At 38.9% G+C, this 20,190-nt stretch overlaps 1 protein-coding gene across 1 annotated transcript; it reads left to right on the plus strand.

The window, feature by feature from the left end:
• Nucleotides 1–8,492: 8,492 nt before the first annotated feature.
• LOC110066126 (T-box transcription factor TBX2-like) lies at nt 8,493–19,699 on the plus strand. Its single transcript, XM_089280389.1, has 6 exons — nt 8,493–8,937; nt 9,201–9,468; nt 9,627–9,773; nt 10,669–10,754; nt 11,027–11,142; nt 17,187–19,699. The coding sequence occupies exons 1-6, from the start codon at nt 8,594–8,596 to the stop codon at nt 17,807–17,809; spliced, it is 1,584 nt and encodes a 527-aa protein (XP_089136515.1). The 5' UTR covers nt 8,493–8,593; the 3' UTR covers nt 17,810–19,699.
• The last annotated feature ends 491 nt before the right edge of the window (nt 19,700–20,190 follow it).

Genomic DNA, 20,190 nt, shown 5'->3' on the forward strand with positions numbered 1-20,190 from the left:
GAATAATTGTTCCTCTTCGAAATTTCACCCTTCCTTTTGTCGCATCAAAATGTTATCCAGTTAGAAAATCATCTTTGAATCGTCAGCTACAGCAAAGTTACTGAAACAGGCTCCATGTATTTGTCTTTTTTTCGATGATCGGCAGAGCTTTATAATGAACGCGTCCTTCGCCGTGTAAGGGAGCTCAGTCACGGTGTTTTGAGTGACCTTGGCGATGTACAAAATTACCTTAAATTGAAGGAAAGTTGAAAATAATAGTTTACTAAGATAGAAAAACACCAAAAAGATAATAATAAGCCATAAAGAAACAAGGATGGCTGAGGATGGAGAAGATTAACACGGATTACAAACGATGACCTTGAAAAATTTAGGCTAAACTTATCAAGATGCGCAAACTGTGACTGAGCGCCTTTAATCAAAAGTGATTTCTTCGGCTCTTACTCTAATCGAGGAAATGCGTTTTTCCGATCACAAAGTACTGCTTTTTGACTTTTTGACTCGTGGTTTCGATTCTGAAGTTCTTTCTAAAATGACCTTTCTACTCGATCAATCTGAAGTACTCTTTTCACATTAGCATCTTCGAAGAGTGAAACAATTTGCTTGCGGTCCTTTCTGCTTTCATACTCGGTCTGCTCTCGTTATAACGAACAAACTCAGAATCGAGCCCGACCTGGTGTCCGTAATAGTTTAACACTTTTTTTGGCATCCGTTCGTTTAGTCCCAATATCACCAGAAGTCGACTATTTCTCGTTCTTTGCATGAATATGAAAATACGAGAGTGAATGCTGAGGGCCAACTGGATTGGGTGCGAGATGTTCACAATTCTCTCTCTCGATAATGCACGGTAAAGCTTGAAAATTGTATTTTGGGGCCAATCGACCTCCGGTTGGGGGCTAAACGACTTGTATTCCTTTTTTTTTTTTTCAGTAAATTGTCTATAAAATTTCTCTTGGACTTCATTCAGTTACTGTATGTCTGTAACAGCCTGGGTTCTGCAAATTTTGCTGTCTCGAGCAAGGCGGATCGATGCAAGAGTGGACTGTAGAGTTGTCAAAATTAAGGCAAATGACATGGATTATTTGTAACTCTAATTTGGCTGATAACCCGCCGGTTATGCACAGAACTTTGTGCTCGTATCTTCTCTTACCTAAGGCTAACGCTCAAAAAGTCAGATTCACTAACAAGTTACGGTGGTTAATTTAACTTTATAAATTTCAATGCAAGTTGATAAATAGAAGACTGAGTTCTTCTTTAATCGAAGTTCTATGTTCCGCCTCGAAGTGGACAACATTATTCGAACCGCATGGTGGAAGCCTTTGTTTCACTGTAATTGTTTCAGTCGAAGCACTCAAGTCGACAAGAAAACTGTTAGCTGAAAAAAATGAAACGCAAATTTGGTAGAGAGCGTTGGTAGAAATTTCTTCTCTCAATAACAATTATTAAAGAGCAGTTGGTTTGCTTTGTGAATGAAACCACCAAGTTCAAACTGCTTAATTTCATACGTGTACTTAGCTAAAATAAAACTTCATTGTTTGATTAGCCATTGGGCTGGAGGATTCATTTTGATGCCAAAAGGGGTTCTTTTCAATGTTCATGTTCTACTGTGAAAAACTGATGTATCATCAGAAAAATTTCTGACATATCTTAACTTTGCCAGTGATTTCCTTGAAGTCTCCGGCACGGCCGCACCGAACAAATATTAGTTTAGCATACGTGACAATGGAGTCTTCATGACCAGAAATAACGCGATAACGTTTTGTTCAAAAGCCGAGAAAAAGATAACGTGAATGACCGCCCATTTTGAAATATCGCCACAACAACATGTTCAAAAGTCTGGAATTTATCCAATTAACCAGCTGGCTAAATTCTCGCTTGTTGGCCTAAGAAACGACCCTTCATTTCAGCCCGTATTTAAAAACCTTTTGTTATTTTCCTAATGACAAACAATGAATGGTCGTCTGGGTCATTTTAAGTGCGCTTAATAGTGTGGGACACTGCTTTTGTTTGCTCGGCTGTTTTCTAAAGTTGATTTGTCTATTGTTCCTAAAGATACCGGAGTTTTTTACAAGGTATGAAGATAATCCGTGGGAGGAAATTAAAAAACGCCACAATAAACGTTAAAATATCGCCCGAGAGGAGGGGCTTTGTAGTTTTTCGCGAGAATAAACCATCAGACCGGAAAACAGTTAATCCCGTACGATTCGATTTAAACTGCAGCCTTCATTTTCGCTTTTGAATTGACCATCACAATTTAGCTATAATCGTGTAAATATTAAAAAACCTGTTTCAAAACTGAAGAACTGAAATGAACTTAAAAGCCTTAACCACAGAGTGTTAAAAGCCTGGGAACAAACAGTCAGGGTATTCAATCATTGTGTGTTCTACTATTCAATGAGATGTTTGAAGAAAGTTCCATATATTTTCTCTTTGGCTTTCTTTTTTTAAGACAACCAAAAATTGAATAAAAAATAAAGCAGCAAAATGGCGTACTTCTGACATTCTTACATAACAGCCAAAGAAATTAACTTTTCAAAAGCTTTGTCAGTTTTTCTCCCAGTAAGTTCAATGCGGGACGTTGTGAAAAGTTTGACTGGTGGCAATTTGTTCTCGAAGCTCCATCGACCACTTATTGCACCTGGAATGGATGGTCATTACAACTTATTGTTTGAAATCCTGAAATTTTAATGAAAAGTAAAACAAAAGGTGTTTAAGATGGTGCTCAACTCATAAGCTAACAAAATCAGTAAATTCAAAGTCTATGTCAGCTCGCGCTAAGAAACACGGTACCATGCCTTGTTTTAAAATGGTGTCCCTGCAAATTTCAATCTCTTATTGATTTTAAAAAGTTGTATTGTTAATCCTCGCGTAGTGTAAACATGTTAACGCGTCGTGGAAAAAAACTGGTACCTGGCAGCTTGTACGAATGTCATCATTAATGCCAGAATTTTAATGGAGGCTTTTCACTTTAGGAGTGAATTTACTCGCAACTGACAAACAATGAACCAGTCCTTTGATAGCATTTGTACAAACTTTCAACTCTCTGATTTGATGCCTGATGAAGAAATCTGGTCTATACCTGCCATCTTTCCTTATTGAGATAGCTGGTGGGATTAAGTCATTGATTGTATACGCAGATTGCATCAGCTCCTGTTGAAAAATTTGAATTTAGTCAGCAGTGTTTTGCTATACACCTCACACCACTTTTAAGAGCTTGGCCGGTCTGCAGACAATTCTTGTTCGTCACAAAGTAGACGGATTCGAAGGCATTTTAGATAGAGGATAGTTTACAAATTAGGCAGTCAGAGTTTTCTTTCTTCTCCTCTTTTTTGGTTTTGGCACCAACAGGGGACAACACGCGCACCGCTAGCTAAGAAACGTAGAAAATGTATTCCGCAAAATAGAAGTATTAAGTACGATAGACCCTTGTGCAATAGACTTAATCTTATATTTGTGAACGGTTTCTCGCTCTACCAAGCAACTGGAAAGAAAAGCTAGTTTAACTTCAAAGCCAGTTTGGAAGTGTTTGCAAATCAGGGTATGAACTCGAAAATGATCTGTTTACGAGAAATAACTGAAGAAATGCTATTCACTTCACGTCCGCTCGTTTTCTTTCACTTTTGAGACGGTCGCGAAAATACAGAATAATCTAGGCGACTATAGCCTTCAAATACTGCCGCCTAAGGCCTAAAGACCCCGCCGGTTGGATTCGATGGCTCGCTGGCCAGAGCAAAGGCAATAAGAGTGAAGGCATTACACCGTGACAGTTATGCGAATGAGCGAACGCACCAATCAAATGAAGCCGATTTTCACGACAGAGAAGTGTGAAATGTCTGTCCGTGAATCTTCAAAGCCATGAATTTATCCTACTGGTTTCGTGTGAGCGCTGAAAACATTTTTCCACGATGAATTCGCCAAATACACCGCTCTACAAGGACATTGTAATGGTTTTTCGCAACTTCCGTCAATGGAGACCACGTGGAAGCGAGGTAGGATGGGATTTGTTGAAGCGGTAGCGACGCAGACGCTTTGTCCAGTTCACACGCACTGTTCGACCGTTAAGCTGTTGTGAAATGAGTCTAAATGACTCCATAAAAGAATAGCTGGAAAAATTCTCAGCTCCCTGCCTCTATTTGGCTAAAATTGACGGTCTTATGTTAAAACACAATCACTTCCCGAAAGATTGAACCATGGTAATGCTTTTGAATTAGGGATAATTATCACGATACGCTATATTTCCGATAAAACAACTTCAAAAGTTGTTACAAGGTGCCAAGGGAACCGTCAAAAGGTTAACACATTGAGCCTCAAAAGTCTGGATCAACTGATAACTGATACTAGTGTAATTAAGGATGATCACCCCACGATTTCAACAAATTCTCCCAATTATGACTATGAGAAATGTATAGAGATCAGCAAGAGATATTTGCTTTTGATCACGTGATCAGAAAGACTGAATTCAAGAAACTTAGTGATAGGGCGAGTGAGTGGGTAAAGCGTGCGTGAATGGGTGAACGTGACAGAATGCTAAAATAAGTGGTTGGAAGAGTAGATCAAAAAAATGTCTAATAGCGATATTATGGCTACATATGCTTGATCGTCTGCGGCGAGCCAAGTGACCCATATCGCTGAAGCAGTTTACACCTGAACTGATTTATATACCTGCATGGGTGGAGAGAGGCATTGTGAGAGTTAACTGCCTTTCTCAAGAACACAATGAAAAACTGGTCGGGGATCAACTGAGCTCACGAGCTCACCAACCCTTCGGACTAACCTTCAAGATTACCTTCAGCTTGTTAAAAAGTATTTGAATTCCGGGAAGAGAATTACGTCTTTTTTATGACAATAGATAAAGAAAGTGTTGATCTTCTTGTATGAAGTCATTTCTTTGCACAAAAAGCATGAGAAAGTGAGGAGCGAGAGAGCTATCGCGAGTCAGAGAAAGGAGAGGAAGACACAAAAACATCGTGGAACTGGTCACTCTGCAGTGAGTTAGTGAGCTAGACCATACATAAGGAGCAGCACAAGTCAGGAAGAGAAAACAAATACTGAAAAATGTCAGAAATTTAAGGAAAGTGGGAGACAAGCTGAGAGGTGAACAAGAAAGACAATAGTTTATAGTCGAGGAGCTGGCTAAAATCCTTTAATCAATTTAAAAGCAAAGTTAGACACGGCATTCATGGAAAACAGGATTAGTTTAATATTTAAATTAGGGTTTACTACTTCAATTTTTATTAATTAGTATTTAGCATGGACTGTTTATTAGTAGTTTATTAGTATTAATTTTTTTTTTATATAACTTTAAATATTAGTATTACCTGATGATTTTTAACCGTGTATAAAGAAATGTTAAATAAATAAATAAAATAAATAAATAAATAAATAAATAATGTTTTTGAGTGATCACGGTGAGCTAGCGTGAACAGTGGCACACGAGATTAGTCCAAATGACTCATTTACAACTAAGGTTTTACTTATAACAACTGCCTGCTGCTCAGAGGCCAGAAATAGTTGTTCGATAAAGATTTTTACAAATGTTGACACTTGATTGGTTCTTTGTTGTGGTCTGCATTGGCAACGAGCGGCGACAGATCAAGTTGATATGAAAACCGATACCGTACTACGTGAAATAAATGTCGTATCTACCGAAATCTCAAAAACGGGGTATGATATCGATTTTATTTCTCCTCCAAAGCAGTTGAATTGTTTAGGAATTTTTGTTCAGTTAGCATGGTTCTAAAAGTTTGAACATCGCATGGAGATTAGAAGCTAAAACAGTCCATCATTCGCAATGTTGGTGCTCAGATCTGTTCTAGCAGCAGCGCCGCCCACTCGTCGCTGAAGCACGTGCATGGGATCTCAACTGCATTGAGCAGCTTAAAGTTGTTTAATCTTCTTGACAAACATCACAATACACGTGTTGGCCGATTTCCAGAGAGTATTCACAAAATTTATTTTTTCTAGAAAAACCTTACCATCAAGTAAACCTGGACGGAACGCAATTAACTGCTCTACGTAGTTCCAGGGGCTAGGAATGTAAATTTGATGTATATATGGCACTAATTTGCCAGAAATTTTGAGCATTGCCAGGTTTTAAATTTTAAACATCGTTTGAAGGTCTTGCAGATTAATATTTTTTAGTGTTTACTTGACCGTGTCATAGTACATTTGGGCTGAATGGAATAAGCATGTTGTGGTGCTAAAATAGCCGACACCTCGTACCAGTTGTGTTTGTTCTAACGATGAATAGATCGAGAGAGTTTAATTTACGGCAAGAATGGAGAAAACTTCACATCAGTCAAGCCGAACAGAGAAAAACCTCTTGTCTCTTGAAGAATTTTTTCGCTTCAAGTGCAAAACAGCAATAAAGCGAAATCGTAAGAATTTTAAGGGCATTAAGATTGTTTTTCAAGAACTCTTGTAAAAGGCTCATTCATATTTGATGTGTTTCACCTGCGCGTAGTTGGAAAGGATTATCGCTTTAGTTCCAGTTACTAGTTCACTATGGAAGCGCTAGAAAGCCTTTGTGGTTCATCGCTTTTACGTTGGCATAACACCAGAAATAATTCCATCCGCTTGCTGACAAACACGTGTAAAAACCAAGGCTGCCGAAGGCGGGACTCTTTTCGAACATTTATCAATTTCCTTGGCTATTTAGAACTGGCGCGATCGCACCGGATATGTGGCCGCGCTCCTGCAAACATTCACGAGAAACATTTTCGCGGCTTTGTTTTGTTATTAAAATTAATTCCACGTACGAATTATATTTATTCTTTTCATGGACGTGGTCGTTGTTGATATGTCGCCAATACCCCGTAAAGTTTCATTTTATTTTCCCTCTTCGAGATGGTAAACAGCCCCGGGCGATGTCCAAGCGTGCGAAATAACAAGTCTTTTAGGCGCAAAGCAAATCCCATCCGCGCGGAATTTCTACGTTTAAATCAATGGACGTGTCGAGGCGATTTTAGTAAAGTGACAATTTCATTCCATGTTTGTATTTCACTTAGAGGAATTGGAAGTTACTATTTTTGAAAATTCGCTGGGCAACATTAGAAACTTGAATAAGTTTTGCCCAAAGCAGAAGATCGCTGGAACACAACCAGTAACACCATTTTCTTGGTAGTTATTTCTGGCATTTTTTGTGGCTGTGGTGTTTTTAATTCAGAGCTGTTCGCTCGAAAGTCATAAAAATTTAAACGTTTCGATTCATCCCCACAATATTAATTTCAAGGGCCTCGACAAAGTTTTCTCCTCAAAGGATGACTTCTGTTTTGCAAATACTTTTGCAGTAGGCTAGTTCATTGGAAGCAAAATACCCGAACTTGATAAAGAAATTAAGACTTTCAAACTTAGGACTTTCATAATGGTTTCTTTATTGCTAATAGCTGGCCTTATTGAGATCTAGCCCGTGCCATGTGCTAATTAGATGAGTCAATACATTTCAAAAACATGGAACTCTTTGATGGACAAAAGCAGAAAGACTTAATCAAGTCCCACACGGTGCACGGCCAAAAAGAGCGCCCCGGACAAAGAGCCACCAATTATCCGTTTGAAATTGTTTGACTGTTTAGAGAATTTGCGAGCTCTTTAACACACTCCGGGAAGCTATAGTGCTAAGACACATTAGGACTGATGCGACTCGCGTGAAAGAGACACGCCAGAAACAAAGCCAGTAATTATTGCATTTTTACGAACCATGCGAGTCGTGTAGAACAAACGGAACCACTTTACCATGCTGTAAAACCCGCCCAAATACCACAGAACCTGCTGAAATAGACCAGGTAGCCATCTGTTACCGGTTTCACAGTTCTTGTCGAAACTGACTCGGTTTATTGTCCTAGGTAATGGAGTTTTTAAAGTGTTTTAAGCCTAGTATCTGGGCATTCTATGGGATTTCGTTTCCGCTTTTAGCTTGTCGTCATGTCGGTTGATAGATGTTTTTAATGAAGTGCGCTTCTCATCAAACTGTGTACGATTCTCAAACGGGAAAGGCGCCAACCCGTCGGGTTTGGTGAGAATTTTCAAATCTATCTTATCAAAAATATTTTGATCCTCCGGAAACAGGATATAATTTCAGCTCGCTTTAAAAAATGCTAAGCGCACACCCAGCATGAAGTGGAGATTTCAAAATAAATCTGGCATGCAAAGCCTCCTGTGTGCCACATACCAGGAATGGTTTCCTGGACACGTTCTTTAGAAGCTATTTGGCGTAGGCGACATCAACGCGCTTGCAGATGCAGGAAGAAGCGTTTCTATATTAAAAATATTGTGACATGGCTGGCGATCGGTTAGGCGACGAAATCTACTGGCTGACATTAGAATATGTGACAAGGAACATGAAAAAGGTGCTAATTCTTTCAGAAAAGAACACAAAAATATCACCTCCTCAATGGATTGCATGTCAATTACACATATCAAGCATTAATCTCGCCGCTTCTGATTGGTCGCTGGAAAACGCTGGACCAATCAGGTGAAGGGGTTCATTAGTTCTTGTGACATCTTACCTTGTACCGACGCAGCTGGAATAAAACTCATCAACAATCGCGAGTTCAACCGAAGAGAGCGTGAGAGAAGAGTAGTAACAGCTAGCGATAGTATGGCGTACTATCCGTTTTACCCGGCAAGGATGAGAGATTTTCGCGTCAGTTCTTTGCTCGAGGGTTGTTCTCAATTTATTCCTGGAGTGCCAGGAAGCAGTTCAACGATTCCGAACAATTTAAACTCCAATGGCCCGTTTCCGTATTCACCGTACCATCCACCGCAAATGGCAAAACAGCCTTCCCACTTCGGGCCAGGCGCCATATCGGGTCCCCCGCAACAAGTCCACATGCCAGTTCACGATTCGGAAAAGGAGAGTATCGATGTTTCTCTGGAAAACAAGGACCTCTGGCAGAGTTTCTACGAGGAGAAGACAGAAATGGTTATCACCAAGGCAGGAAGGTATAACGCCGACTTAGCTATTCTCTTGTGACCAGCCGCAGCGATGGATTGTGTCGAATTAAACGCCTAGCTAGATCTCGATGCAATGCAAACGCCAGTTTAAACAGACAATTTGGTCCGCGAAAAAGCTAAACAATCCCCCCAGAACACATTCACTCCTTTAGGTGTAACGCTATTAAGCCGGTCAGGGACCGTTGTCGATTTCACCGCCCATGTTAATTTCAATCAGCTCGTGGCTAAATGTTCTCGCTCTCTTTCAACAGGCGAATGTTTCCACCGGTCAAGGCGCGAGTCACCGGATTAGACCCGCGGGCGAAATATTTCTTTCTGATGGACATTGTCCCAGCCGATGATTGCCGATACAAGTTCCACAATTGTCGCTGGATGGTGGCAGGAAAGGCCGACCCTGAGATGCCAAAACCACTCTACATGCACCCGGATTCACCGAGCACAGGGGCGCAGTGGATGCAGAAAACCATTTCATTTCACAAAATGAAACTCACCAACAACATCGCAGATAAATATGGCTATGTAAGTTTCTTTTAAGCCTTTGAAATCTAGCCGCTTTATTCGTTTTTCATACATCTATCGATTTGCCGTCACGTCTGTAATTATTTTTGTTTGTTGATTGTGGTTGATGGCCGATTTAGCTCTTTATTCATTCGTTCTTTATCCCGTTTTTCTTTCAGACAATTTTGAACTCTATGCACAAGTACCAACCACGAATTCACGTTGTGAGAGCGGACGATACGTACAAACATCCTTATAGCAATTTTAAGACTTTCACATTTCCCGAGACGGCTTTCATTGGAGTGACGGCTTACCAAAATGAAAAGGTTTGTGTTGAACTTACTGTTAATGATTACTTTCCCCGCTTGTGTCGAATATCAAATCCTCATTTTGTTTCTCAAGTGGTTTTGTGTCCATGAAATTTGATTTGGCTTAAGAGGAGTTTTGAGTATTTGTGTTTCCATTCAAGAGAGCTTTTTAGCTTTGTTGTTGAATCGATATCAATTCATCGAAAGGATCTACCCACACCAGGTTTATTTTGACTGAACAAAAAACAAAAACATACAAAGTTCTGCAAAAACTAAAACGTATTTATTTTAAAAGAAATCGTTCAATTAGTTTTCACGCTCGTCTTATTGAGGCAAAACTTCTCACTGAAATCTTCGTTATGGCTTTACACTATCAGAAGTTTTAACAATGTTCAAACTAAAACAACAAAACTGGTGAAGGAGGTAGCATCTTTTGAAAGACTTTTAAACAAAACTGTCAGATTAAAAAAGCTTAAATTTATCTTCGTTCGTTGTTCTTTATTATTTTCTTTGTTGTTCCGTGGAGGAGTCAAATCAGTCTCGAAGATTCTCCGACATCGAATATTCTGGTAAAATATAACCTTTGTTGTTTAGTTCATCCGTCGCGTAAAAGCGGGATTGAAACTTTTTCAATTAGGTGTCTTAGTTTTTCAATACTTTGTGTTTGTTCGTGAATGTTTACTGTTCATTTTATGTTTGGAACTATTCGCAATAAAATTGCTCCAGGAATTAAATTGTTAACCTTTTCTTTGGTTGCGACGCTTTGCGTGCGAATCGTTCTTTAAACCTGAACCTGGTCTTTAAATTATTAAATAATTCCTGGTCCTTTTGTAACTCAACTCTAAATAACGGAGAATTTAAGAGAACGGTTTGGCGAAATGAATCTTATTTCTTGCATGTTATTTTTCAACAGATAACCAAGTTAAAAATCGACAACAACCCTTTTGCGAAGGGTTTCCGCGAACAAGGAGCTGGCCATCGAAGGCGGTTGGAAAGAAGGTACTACTTTGTCATGTTCTGTTGTGTCACACCAATTTGTTTGAATTTCATTTTCACTATCATCTTAGTGCCACTTAAATCTGTTTCACTTAAACGCTGACCCCTTGGGTACAACTACTTAATACCCGAGGCGAAGGCCTCAAATTTTTGGTACAAAGAAACATGAAAAAACAACTATTTTGACACACAAAGCCGCGAACAAGCCACAATGACTTGTTCTGCGTGCGCGATTTTCACACTTTCTTTATCACCTCTTCGTATTCATTTTGAAGGCAACGCAGCAACCCAGGGCATTCCCAACACGACGAAGACGATGAAAATAACAGTGATGAAGACGAAAATAGCAAAGAACAGGGCGCCGCAGGTTCCTCAAGCGAAATTCACACCGGTAAGTTTAATTCGTTTTACGACACCGCCTTCTTTGAATAGCGAACGCGCTCAAAAGAAATGTACCGCAGCGGCCGCGGCAGGGCAACTTCTGCGGCTTTCAAACACTCCACTTTTCCAGCGGAATAAAACTCTATTGAACCTCTTTTTATCAGCGTTTATGCGAAAGAATTCTAGACACTTAAAACCCATTTATTTGATTGCAAAGTTCGATTTAAAAGTTCGTTTTCAATGATTTGACCTTAAACTGGGTTTTCGTTGGTGCTATAGAGAGTTTACTACTGGAATACTTGGAGGCATATTTCGACTATTTCGGAACTTTATTGGAATTAGGAAACTGGAGATAAAAAAAAGAACTGAAGAGAGATTAAGATATGAAACAAATGATCTCTAGTGAACCGTCACAGCTGCAACGATTTCACGAAGAAAAAAACACAAACGGAACACTACTGTTTTAAAATTCCACCTTAATAGTTGTTCATTCATTAGTTCTTTAGTCTGTCTGCGTTTTTGAATGAAGCTATACGGTTTATTTATAAGCAGTTGATCAAATTTTCGGGTTTTTTGTCCGTCTCTTTGCAGATCAATCTCTTTTCTTTTTGGTTTGTTCAAAGCGCTCTTTAGCTCCCTCAATTGTGCAATCTTTTTTATCGTAATTAGAAGCTCCCACTAAACCCTTTTGAAAGAAAAATCAAGCACTTTTGTTTCACCAGTTCGACTCTCATTTTCGAAGCCTTTTTTGGCCAAATTTCCTGGCAGATACTCGTTTTCAAAATTGCCAGTGAATAAGAAACACGTTTCCAAAATAGCAAATATATAATTTAACTTTGTTTTAAATCGCATACATTTCGAAAATGATCACACAGTAAAACGGTTTTCAAAAGCATTGATTTAAAAAACGGAACTATGAAAGTTTTTGTTAAAATATCAAGATCTGCTTGTGTTCATGCCTTCGCGTAAGGTTTTGGTAAGGTCCTTACTGTTTTTCGATTGCTCTCAACAAGCGTGAAATCGTGAAAAAGGTCACACGGAGCTGACATGCACTATAAACGCAAACACTTCCTGTAACACATTCGCTTTCTCTAGCCTTGAGATATAATTTTCGCCATGGTCGTAAATATTTCACCGAATTCTGCACTAAAAGTGCGATATATTAAGGTGACATAGGTAGAGAGGAGTCCTGTCTTCAGGTAACTTTGAATTTGGTGTGAGTGTTTACCAAGGCTCTTTTTCACGAGCTTTGTTGCTCTGAGCTAAAGAGAGTGGAGACGCTTCGAAAAAAAAAATAACCAGGACGAGTATCGTCTCGAGGAACAAAGAGTGTCGGAAATCAGTTTAATAGAAGAGTTTCTCAATATCAATGTTTTCTCTATGGCAGATGGCCCAGAGGATATTTCATTTCCGTATTTCTGCCAGTATATGGACTTGGTGCTACTGTTTACGTCGCAACGTGTCAAACATTGGGAGCTCTTAATTCTGTTCACCTTTCGTAACTCACTGTAGGTGCAAATGTACGACGGCCCTTGAAACAATCGAGTTTGATTATGAATTGTCAAGGCGCTCTTGACTTAACGATAAACAAGGCAGATTTAAACGTGAATGAATGGTTCATTTCAAAGTACAGTGATCCTGGTTTCATGTTTGTCCTTCTGATGTTATTAAGTTAAGCCCAGAATAGTGGGTGATAATTTCATGCTACTTTGCCAAGAACAACTCAAAACTGAGCTGAAGTTGAAATTTCTTTGCTCGTCGTTTCCCACCCCAATCAAACTGCAAATAAGATTAAAATTCGCATTTGAGCAGAAGTGTAAATTTTCACCAGCCCATTTGAACAGGATCTAGACAGCTTTAGCCCCTAATAAACGAAAACTTTTAGACAGCAGTCATCAAAATGTTCGCCTATTGTTGCCAAACGAACCCATTTGACGCGCGCTTTAAAATGCTGGTTGAGAATGGGAGCTCATTAGCTTATTAGAAACAGAAGGTTTTTAGGTAAAATACATCAAGACGCTCGAAGCCAGAATTAATATACATACTGCACGGTAACTTTTACTTTTTTCCTAAACACAAAGATGCGCGAATTCGTAATAAAACATAACGATTTCACGACAAAACTTAATGAAGAAAAAACGTGCGAAATCAGTGGTGGCTTCTTCTGTTTCTGTGTGTTTGAGTTTACATAATCAGGGTGAAGTAGTGATTGTGTTTTCAATAAAACCACACTTGCAGCCGAGGTGTGGGACCTTTCTCGTATCAAATACCAAACTAAGTTACTCTGCATTTTTAATACAACCTTTTAGCTCAATAAAAAGTCCCCCCCATTAAAAGTGTTTTTCAAAGCTTTCGAAGAGTAACAATAGGACTGTTTCGCTCGTAATGAAAAAAACGATCCGCCCCCCTAAATGAATTTTAAATCTGTCAGATCTTGCAGGTGCTTGCTAGGAATTTAGGTTCTGTAACAAACTATTTATCTGCGTGCCTAAGAATTATATTTCTTAATTTTTGGGAAAGGTTTTTTTAGTTGGAATTTTATCGTGAAGTACTGCATCGCCAGAAATGCTTTTATTTTAATGCACCTTCGAGTAGCGAGGTCATAACAAAGTAAATTTGCTCAAGGGTTTTATCTTTTAAATTTTACATCATAACCAAGCTCGGGTTTTTGTTTGAATAGGAAAACTTCTCAAAATTCAACCAAACCTCTTGAAAAAGTAATTTAGGATTAGCGTTTGGTTCTAATGAGTAAATTCATTCCTCATTGAATTGAGCTGCGTTTGTAATCAGTGATTCTACTTTTCTCATTGATGTAACAGCGCGTTTCCAGGAAACCCACGCGCCAGGAAATAGGTTCAGGACTTATTTGTTTGCAAAGCTGCCAATTCGGTTTCTGTCTCTCGGTAACGCCGTGCAATAAATCATTCAAGATTTTCTTTCATCGCCAAACTACCATCTTTTTCACCGTGCAGCAAAGCGCAAGTTTGGACACCTTGAGTAGTTTTTACATTCATGTTGAACAAAATACGCGGAGAGGAATCATCATTCAATGTATTCTGAGGATAAGCTTAATTTCTTTATTATTTGTTTGGTTGCTTTCATGATTTCGTTATTATATTTCGTTTATGGATCTGTAGTATGTAAATAAAACCTGTGTTTCGTCTTTTCCGAACAAGTTTCTTTTCGAAACCGTCTTAAAAAGTTGACAGTTAGTCACACCCAAGTGTATATTTTCTGATCATTATGAAAAAACTCGTTGAGTTGAATGATGGAGTTTGCTTATGAGCTCATTTACGTTCAAGAAATTCTCGTTTATTTACGCTTTTCATGGAGGGGAGAGTAAGTGTTTTTGTCGATTTAACGATTTCTACAAGCAGAACCTACTGTTTCACAAAGGCCATAATTTTCTTCGTAACTAGACTAAACAAATCAAGCGGTAGAGATTTTTTCTCAGATGAACTTGCTGTTTGTTATATTTAAATACGTTATTTAGTCTCAAAGAAACTGTGGCTTGATTAAATATGCAGAACTGTTAATTATTTAGATCCTCTAACTAGTGTATTCTCTCTCCGTTGTTTTAAGCTTCTTTTCAAAGTTATAGTTGCTAGGTCGTCCTTAGGATTTGCGGGGAATTTTTCTCATTATTATGCGACTCAACTGAAAAAGAAACAAAGCCATTGAAAGTGACAGAAATCCTTGTTCGCTCAGTAAATTAAGAATCAATATAGGGGAGTTACTTTAAATGTAAACTAGCACACGTGGGGAAGATTTGAAGTCTCTTTTCTTAACTTCTAGGTCAGTCCTATTTTTTAGCTTTCGGTCAAATCAGAAATCGTGGCTCAATTGTTCTACACCTTATTTCAGCACAACGTTAAATCAGTGGTCTTAGTTCGCTGTTTGAACTCTTGAAAATTGTTTATCATATTCCGTCGCGGATATCTGCATTGTTTTCCATGAAAACCTCCTTGAAATCACAGCTGAACTGCAAAATGAGTGAACAAAGATACCGGAAAAAAAGAAGCTTTGCAAATAATTAATATTTCAACTGCAGCACACAATTAGTAGGATGAAACTTAAAGTAGTCCAAATTTCGCAGTGGATTGACTACAAATGCAATTTTTACACCCTTCCCTTGTCCAGAACTTCTCCACATTTCAATTCCGCCTTGAAATTCGTTGATGAGATTGTAACATACCAGCTCAATTAGATGACTAACTCGCCTTTCTTTTGTCGACTCGTGTCACTTGGACAGGATATTCAATTTGTGCTTATGAATTCATCCTTTCACTGAATAATTGATAACTCGAGTCGAGATCAACAAAACGTTTTCTCCTTAAGACTAATAACATTGGTTAAGTTGATGGGTTTCATGTTGTTAAATGCATCTTGGGTTTTCAATAAAATTGTAAAAGCCATTGTAGTTTGTTATTATCCACCGCCTTTAGGCCGGGAACTAATTTTGTATTTTTATCAATATATACGGCTCATTTCAATGAAAAGTAGGGAAAACTGTTTTCCAGGTTTCGGTTCCTGGCAAATGTAATTGTTTCCTTCCAAAAGATCGATCACGGCTTAGGGTCGCGTTGTTCAACAAAGTAAACACGATTTTCCATCGTTTAAGCTCCACGTGTTTAAACAGTGGACAGCTCCATAGAAATCAAGACAATGGAATAAAAGACCTACATGTAACCACCCTGTTATGTGCAAACAATGGAGTTTGTGTTTCGACAAAGACTATCTTTTTCACTAGACGTATGTGATGGTCTCACATAATATTGCTTTAGGTTTCTAAACCAGTTTTGAAAGATTTCTACTATATCCTTGCAAGACCAAATCATTTGAACGAAGAAACTCAGCACACCAGAGCCATTTCGGATTCCTGGCGCTCTCTTTGTTCTTTGACGGAATTATTTTTCAGACATTAGTCTTTTTTTTTTCACAAGCTTTCGTTTTGCTCTCGCCTTCCGCAAAAGTGCGATTAAAATCCCCTAATACCCAGGAAGGTAGATTAGCATTGAATTCTTGAATTAAGCGTGCAACACCTACGATTTAATGTGTCATGTGCGTCTGAGTGAGACAGACTAGTTTCGCGTGAAAATAACACATGAACTAACTAATTATTAACCTCGAAGTTCGGTCATTACGAGAAAATCTTTAACCGAGACCAACACAGCAAGCCTGTGGTTTGAGATTTTCCCGTAAAGACCGAACGTTAGAGTTAATAAGTTGTTTATTATATGGCTTTTTGATTTGGTTTTGCATCTCCATAAACATTACGGGAGAATAATTCCCCAGAATGGGTCAATCAGAGCGCGCGTTATATCGAGCTACAGGCTCAAGCCATATAGTAATGTACAAAAGTGACCGACCATGTCCCTGAAATCTATCAAGTGAATTCATCTGCTCGTTCTCCCGGCTACGTTCTGTACTTTGAACACATCAGTCAGTTGACATCGGGAGCCCACTGTATTTTCCACTATATCCTTCACGCGCTGTTCAATATTCCTGCTACAGCAATCGTGATAGTTGTCGTTTGGCACGTGGTGCAATGATCACTTAACCCTTTCATTTAATAATAATAATAATAATAATAGTAATAATAATAATAATAATAATAATAATAATAATAAAATATTTATATAGCGCCAATCCACTATTTGTCCATGGCGCTTTACATTAAATAAAAAAATATTTAAAAAGCTAAAAAAAGGCAGGGAAAAAAAAATAAAAAATAAAAAAATCATCTAAAAATTAAAAGAGTTAAAAAGCTTGTTTAAAAAGATACGTTTTTAAATGCCGTTTAAAAATGTCAATTGAACTACTGGATCTTAGTTCAAGTGGGATCAAGTTCCATAGTCTCGGTGCCGCCACAGCAAATGCTCTCTCTCCATATGTTTTCAGTCTAGCTTTCGGGGTCGCCAGAAGGTGTTGAGAGGACGATCTTAATTTCCGTTGAGAGGTGTTGTACTTAAGTAATTCACTGATGTAGTAAGGCGCTGTTCCATTGAGAGCTTTGTAGACCAGTAGTCATTTATACATTTTGGTTTATTCCAGGTTCATCGCTGGATGAAAACTCCGTGTCAGCCATTCCGTCATCTCCTGAGGACATCAAACCTGTGATTCATGTCGACAAGGGCAGTCCCTGTACAAACACACTGACCCACTCTCCCTCCCCAGTACCAAAAGCACTCCCTGCCCCAGAGGTGCTACAACAGCAGCAGCAGTTCACCGATTTTACCCGCCCTTCCAGCCTACACATACCCGAAGACAGCAAACCTTTAATTTTGGCATCAACTAACGACAACATCTCGTGCTCAGCTCCCTCACATTTGAAGTTGCCCAGCGCACGTGCAATGCACATGGACATGCGATACAGCCCATACACCAGACCTTCTTACTCAATGAGCGGTATGCCATCCAGTTTCCTCACGCCACACGCCCACGGTCACATGTACCCGTCGTACAGCGTACCACAAGCTGCCTACCCATCGTGCCAAGTGGGCCAGACCTACCCACCATGCACAGCAAATCAACAAAGTTTCGGCTACCCCGCTACCGTCTCCTCATCCAGCATGATCGGGCTGGCCAGCGGCAACGTAAGCTCGGATCTAACACCGACATTGGACCTGCATGGATCAGCGGACAGGACGCCAGGAATGGAGCACAGAACGACATGAACACAGACAAATAATTCTCGTATGAAGATGCTCTATATAGAATAAGGTGATAACCAGTAATTTAAGGAATTGCTTTGACGCAATCAGAACACTCTTCTGCTATGGCAAGTAATAGTAGTAATTAAGCAGTTTATTTAGAAATATGATTATACGATGTGCTTTGACTATATACCCAACACACCGATCACTTTATATTCTTAAGTTATTTGTTGTGTAGTCCGACTTTATATACATACTGTACAACCGACCTCGTGTTACATCGAGGTCCGATTCAAGAACTTTGCATTACACAAAGCATAAGGTGAACGATATAAATACAATACAGGAATTAGAAAACTCGATTCATTACAAAAGACATTGGCCCTTAAAATGCATCACAAGCGAAATACACGCCGGAGAGCGTTGAAAGGGAAATATAAATATACTACCACTTGTTCTTCTTATATGTCAAAGATGACGGGAAATGAATGCCATTGGTATTCAATTAAAGATGGATGCCGTGGAGGTTACGCGTTTGACAAGCCTGTTAGGTCACGTGCTGAAGCAAGTTTTGAGCCAAGTGCTTTAAGCTTTAGATTTCTCGTTTTCTGGGGTGTTGTTGATTGGTAGATTAATCCCCTGTTATTGACATCGTGAAAATAATTGCGAACAGTTGCTTTTTAGCAGTAAGATGTATTTAAGACAACGTAAATAGAAGTTTCGTTTAAAGTATCTGGTTGTTTGAAAGATATTTCCAAGAAAATTGCTTAAATCGCGTGCAAATCAAAAACAAATAATAATAATATTGAAATGTGTCACTTGTAAAGTTTGTGACTGTTGACCACGCATTGGAGCTTTGCGTCAGAACAATAAAATTTCCTCTAGTTATCGAAATAGTCATTTTACAAAGTAAACATTATAAAAGGTTATAGGGATAGAACAAAAGTTAACGAGCGAGTATTCTTACTGTTAGGACATTTACAATGCAGGGGATATTACAAAATGGGATTTCAGGACCATTGCAAATATCTTCATTTCCATTTTTTCATTGTTATTAGATACGTTCGTTTTGTTTCACTTTAATATAAAATAGCGCTGCAACGAGGAAGCAATTGTCGATTCAAATTCTTTTATATATCGTATTGTTTCTCAGTTGTGTTTTAGCAAGGAAGGGGTTGCATGAGGAGTTTAAAAGCAAGATTGGTGCTGTATTATCATAGTATCAGAAAACTTAGTGGTGAGAGAGAGAAACAACCCGAACGTTTATCGTTCACGACATGGAGAATCGTGAACTGATGCTGTTCAATCAGCGATCAGACAGTTTTCCAAAAGAAGATCGCAACCGAAAGAATTTCCGATTGATACTGTATTAATTGGAAATGAGAAATTCCAATATAGTGCTCGCTAGTTAACATGTACTCTATCGCAAACTCTGTGACGTGTTCTCTCAAAGTCAAGATAATAAGTAATGTATACTTCATATAAGTCGACATGAATCTTACGTCCTAAGAGACAGACAAAGTCGAAGTGCCGCATATGCAATGAAGATTTTGATGGGCTAGTAGAAATTAAAAAAAAAAGAGAATATATATATGCTTGTAAAAAGCTATCGCTGGTCGATTCGAGATTTTATTCAGCTTATTCGTATAATTATTTATAGTGTTTTTGGCAGACTACTGAAACATACAGACTGAGAACGCCCTGACAAAGCCTCCGATTGCCGCATCGTGTTGTAAAACAAGGTTACTTTGAGGGATAAATACTGCTGCGAAGGTGAAACGAAGAAGCAACAATTCGAGTTTCTCGCGCGTTTTTTCGAATTGTTGGAGTCTTTTTTCAGTAGGCTCAAAATGTACATAGCATTATAAATATATATATTATACATATCAATAAAACGTTACTATTCAATGATGTTTCTCTTGTCTCTTAATATTTGTTGTTATCTTGGTGAGAATTAACGGACATCCTTGGGAGCAGAGATTCTCTGATAAGGCAGCAATGTCTCTTGCTGAATAATAATTCACTTTCCTGACACCCTTTGACATTAATCTCGTTGGGAGGGAGGGGAAGGGGTAATGCTGTACTGTATTGTTATATGGAGAGCTTTCAAAGCTCTTGTATCACCCACTAATGTAATAGGTAAGGTAAAGTCTGCATGCGAGCCAAGTGGCCCATCAGGCCGGAGCTTATCCCGGTTTCTGTAGCATGAAGCGACTAGGAGTATTTCTACTCCCCCCTGGATGGGATGCTAGTCCATCGCAGGGTTACCCCCGGCATTAAGTTCGCCGGTACCCATTTATACACCTGGGTGGAGAGAGGCACTGTGAGAGTAAAGTGTCTTGCCCAAGAACACAACACAATGTCCCCGGCCAGGGCTCGAACCAACCACTAATGTTATAACC

The sequence above is a fragment of the Orbicella faveolata genome, unplaced genomic scaffold (genome assembly GCF_042242905.1).
Source record: "Orbicella faveolata isolate gen_17 unplaced genomic scaffold, um_ofav_v1 contig_47, whole genome shotgun sequence".
NCBI classification, from domain to species: domain Eukaryota; kingdom Metazoa; phylum Cnidaria; class Anthozoa; order Scleractinia; family Merulinidae; genus Orbicella; species Orbicella faveolata.

Bases quoted from the DNA above. Each gene is read 5' to 3' on its own strand.
- LOC110066126 (XM_089280389.1), top strand. From the start codon at position 8,594: ATGGCGTACTATCCGTTTTACCCGGCAAGGATGAGAGATTTTCGCGTC. The intron at 9,774-10,668 runs GTTTGTGTTGAA...ATTTTTCAACAG, and splicing joins CGGCTTACCAAAATGAAAAG to ATAACCAAGTTAAAAATCGA. The intron at 11,143-17,186 runs GTAAGTTTAATT...GGTTTATTCCAG, and splicing joins CTCAAGCGAAATTCACACCG to GTTCATCGCTGGATGAAAAC.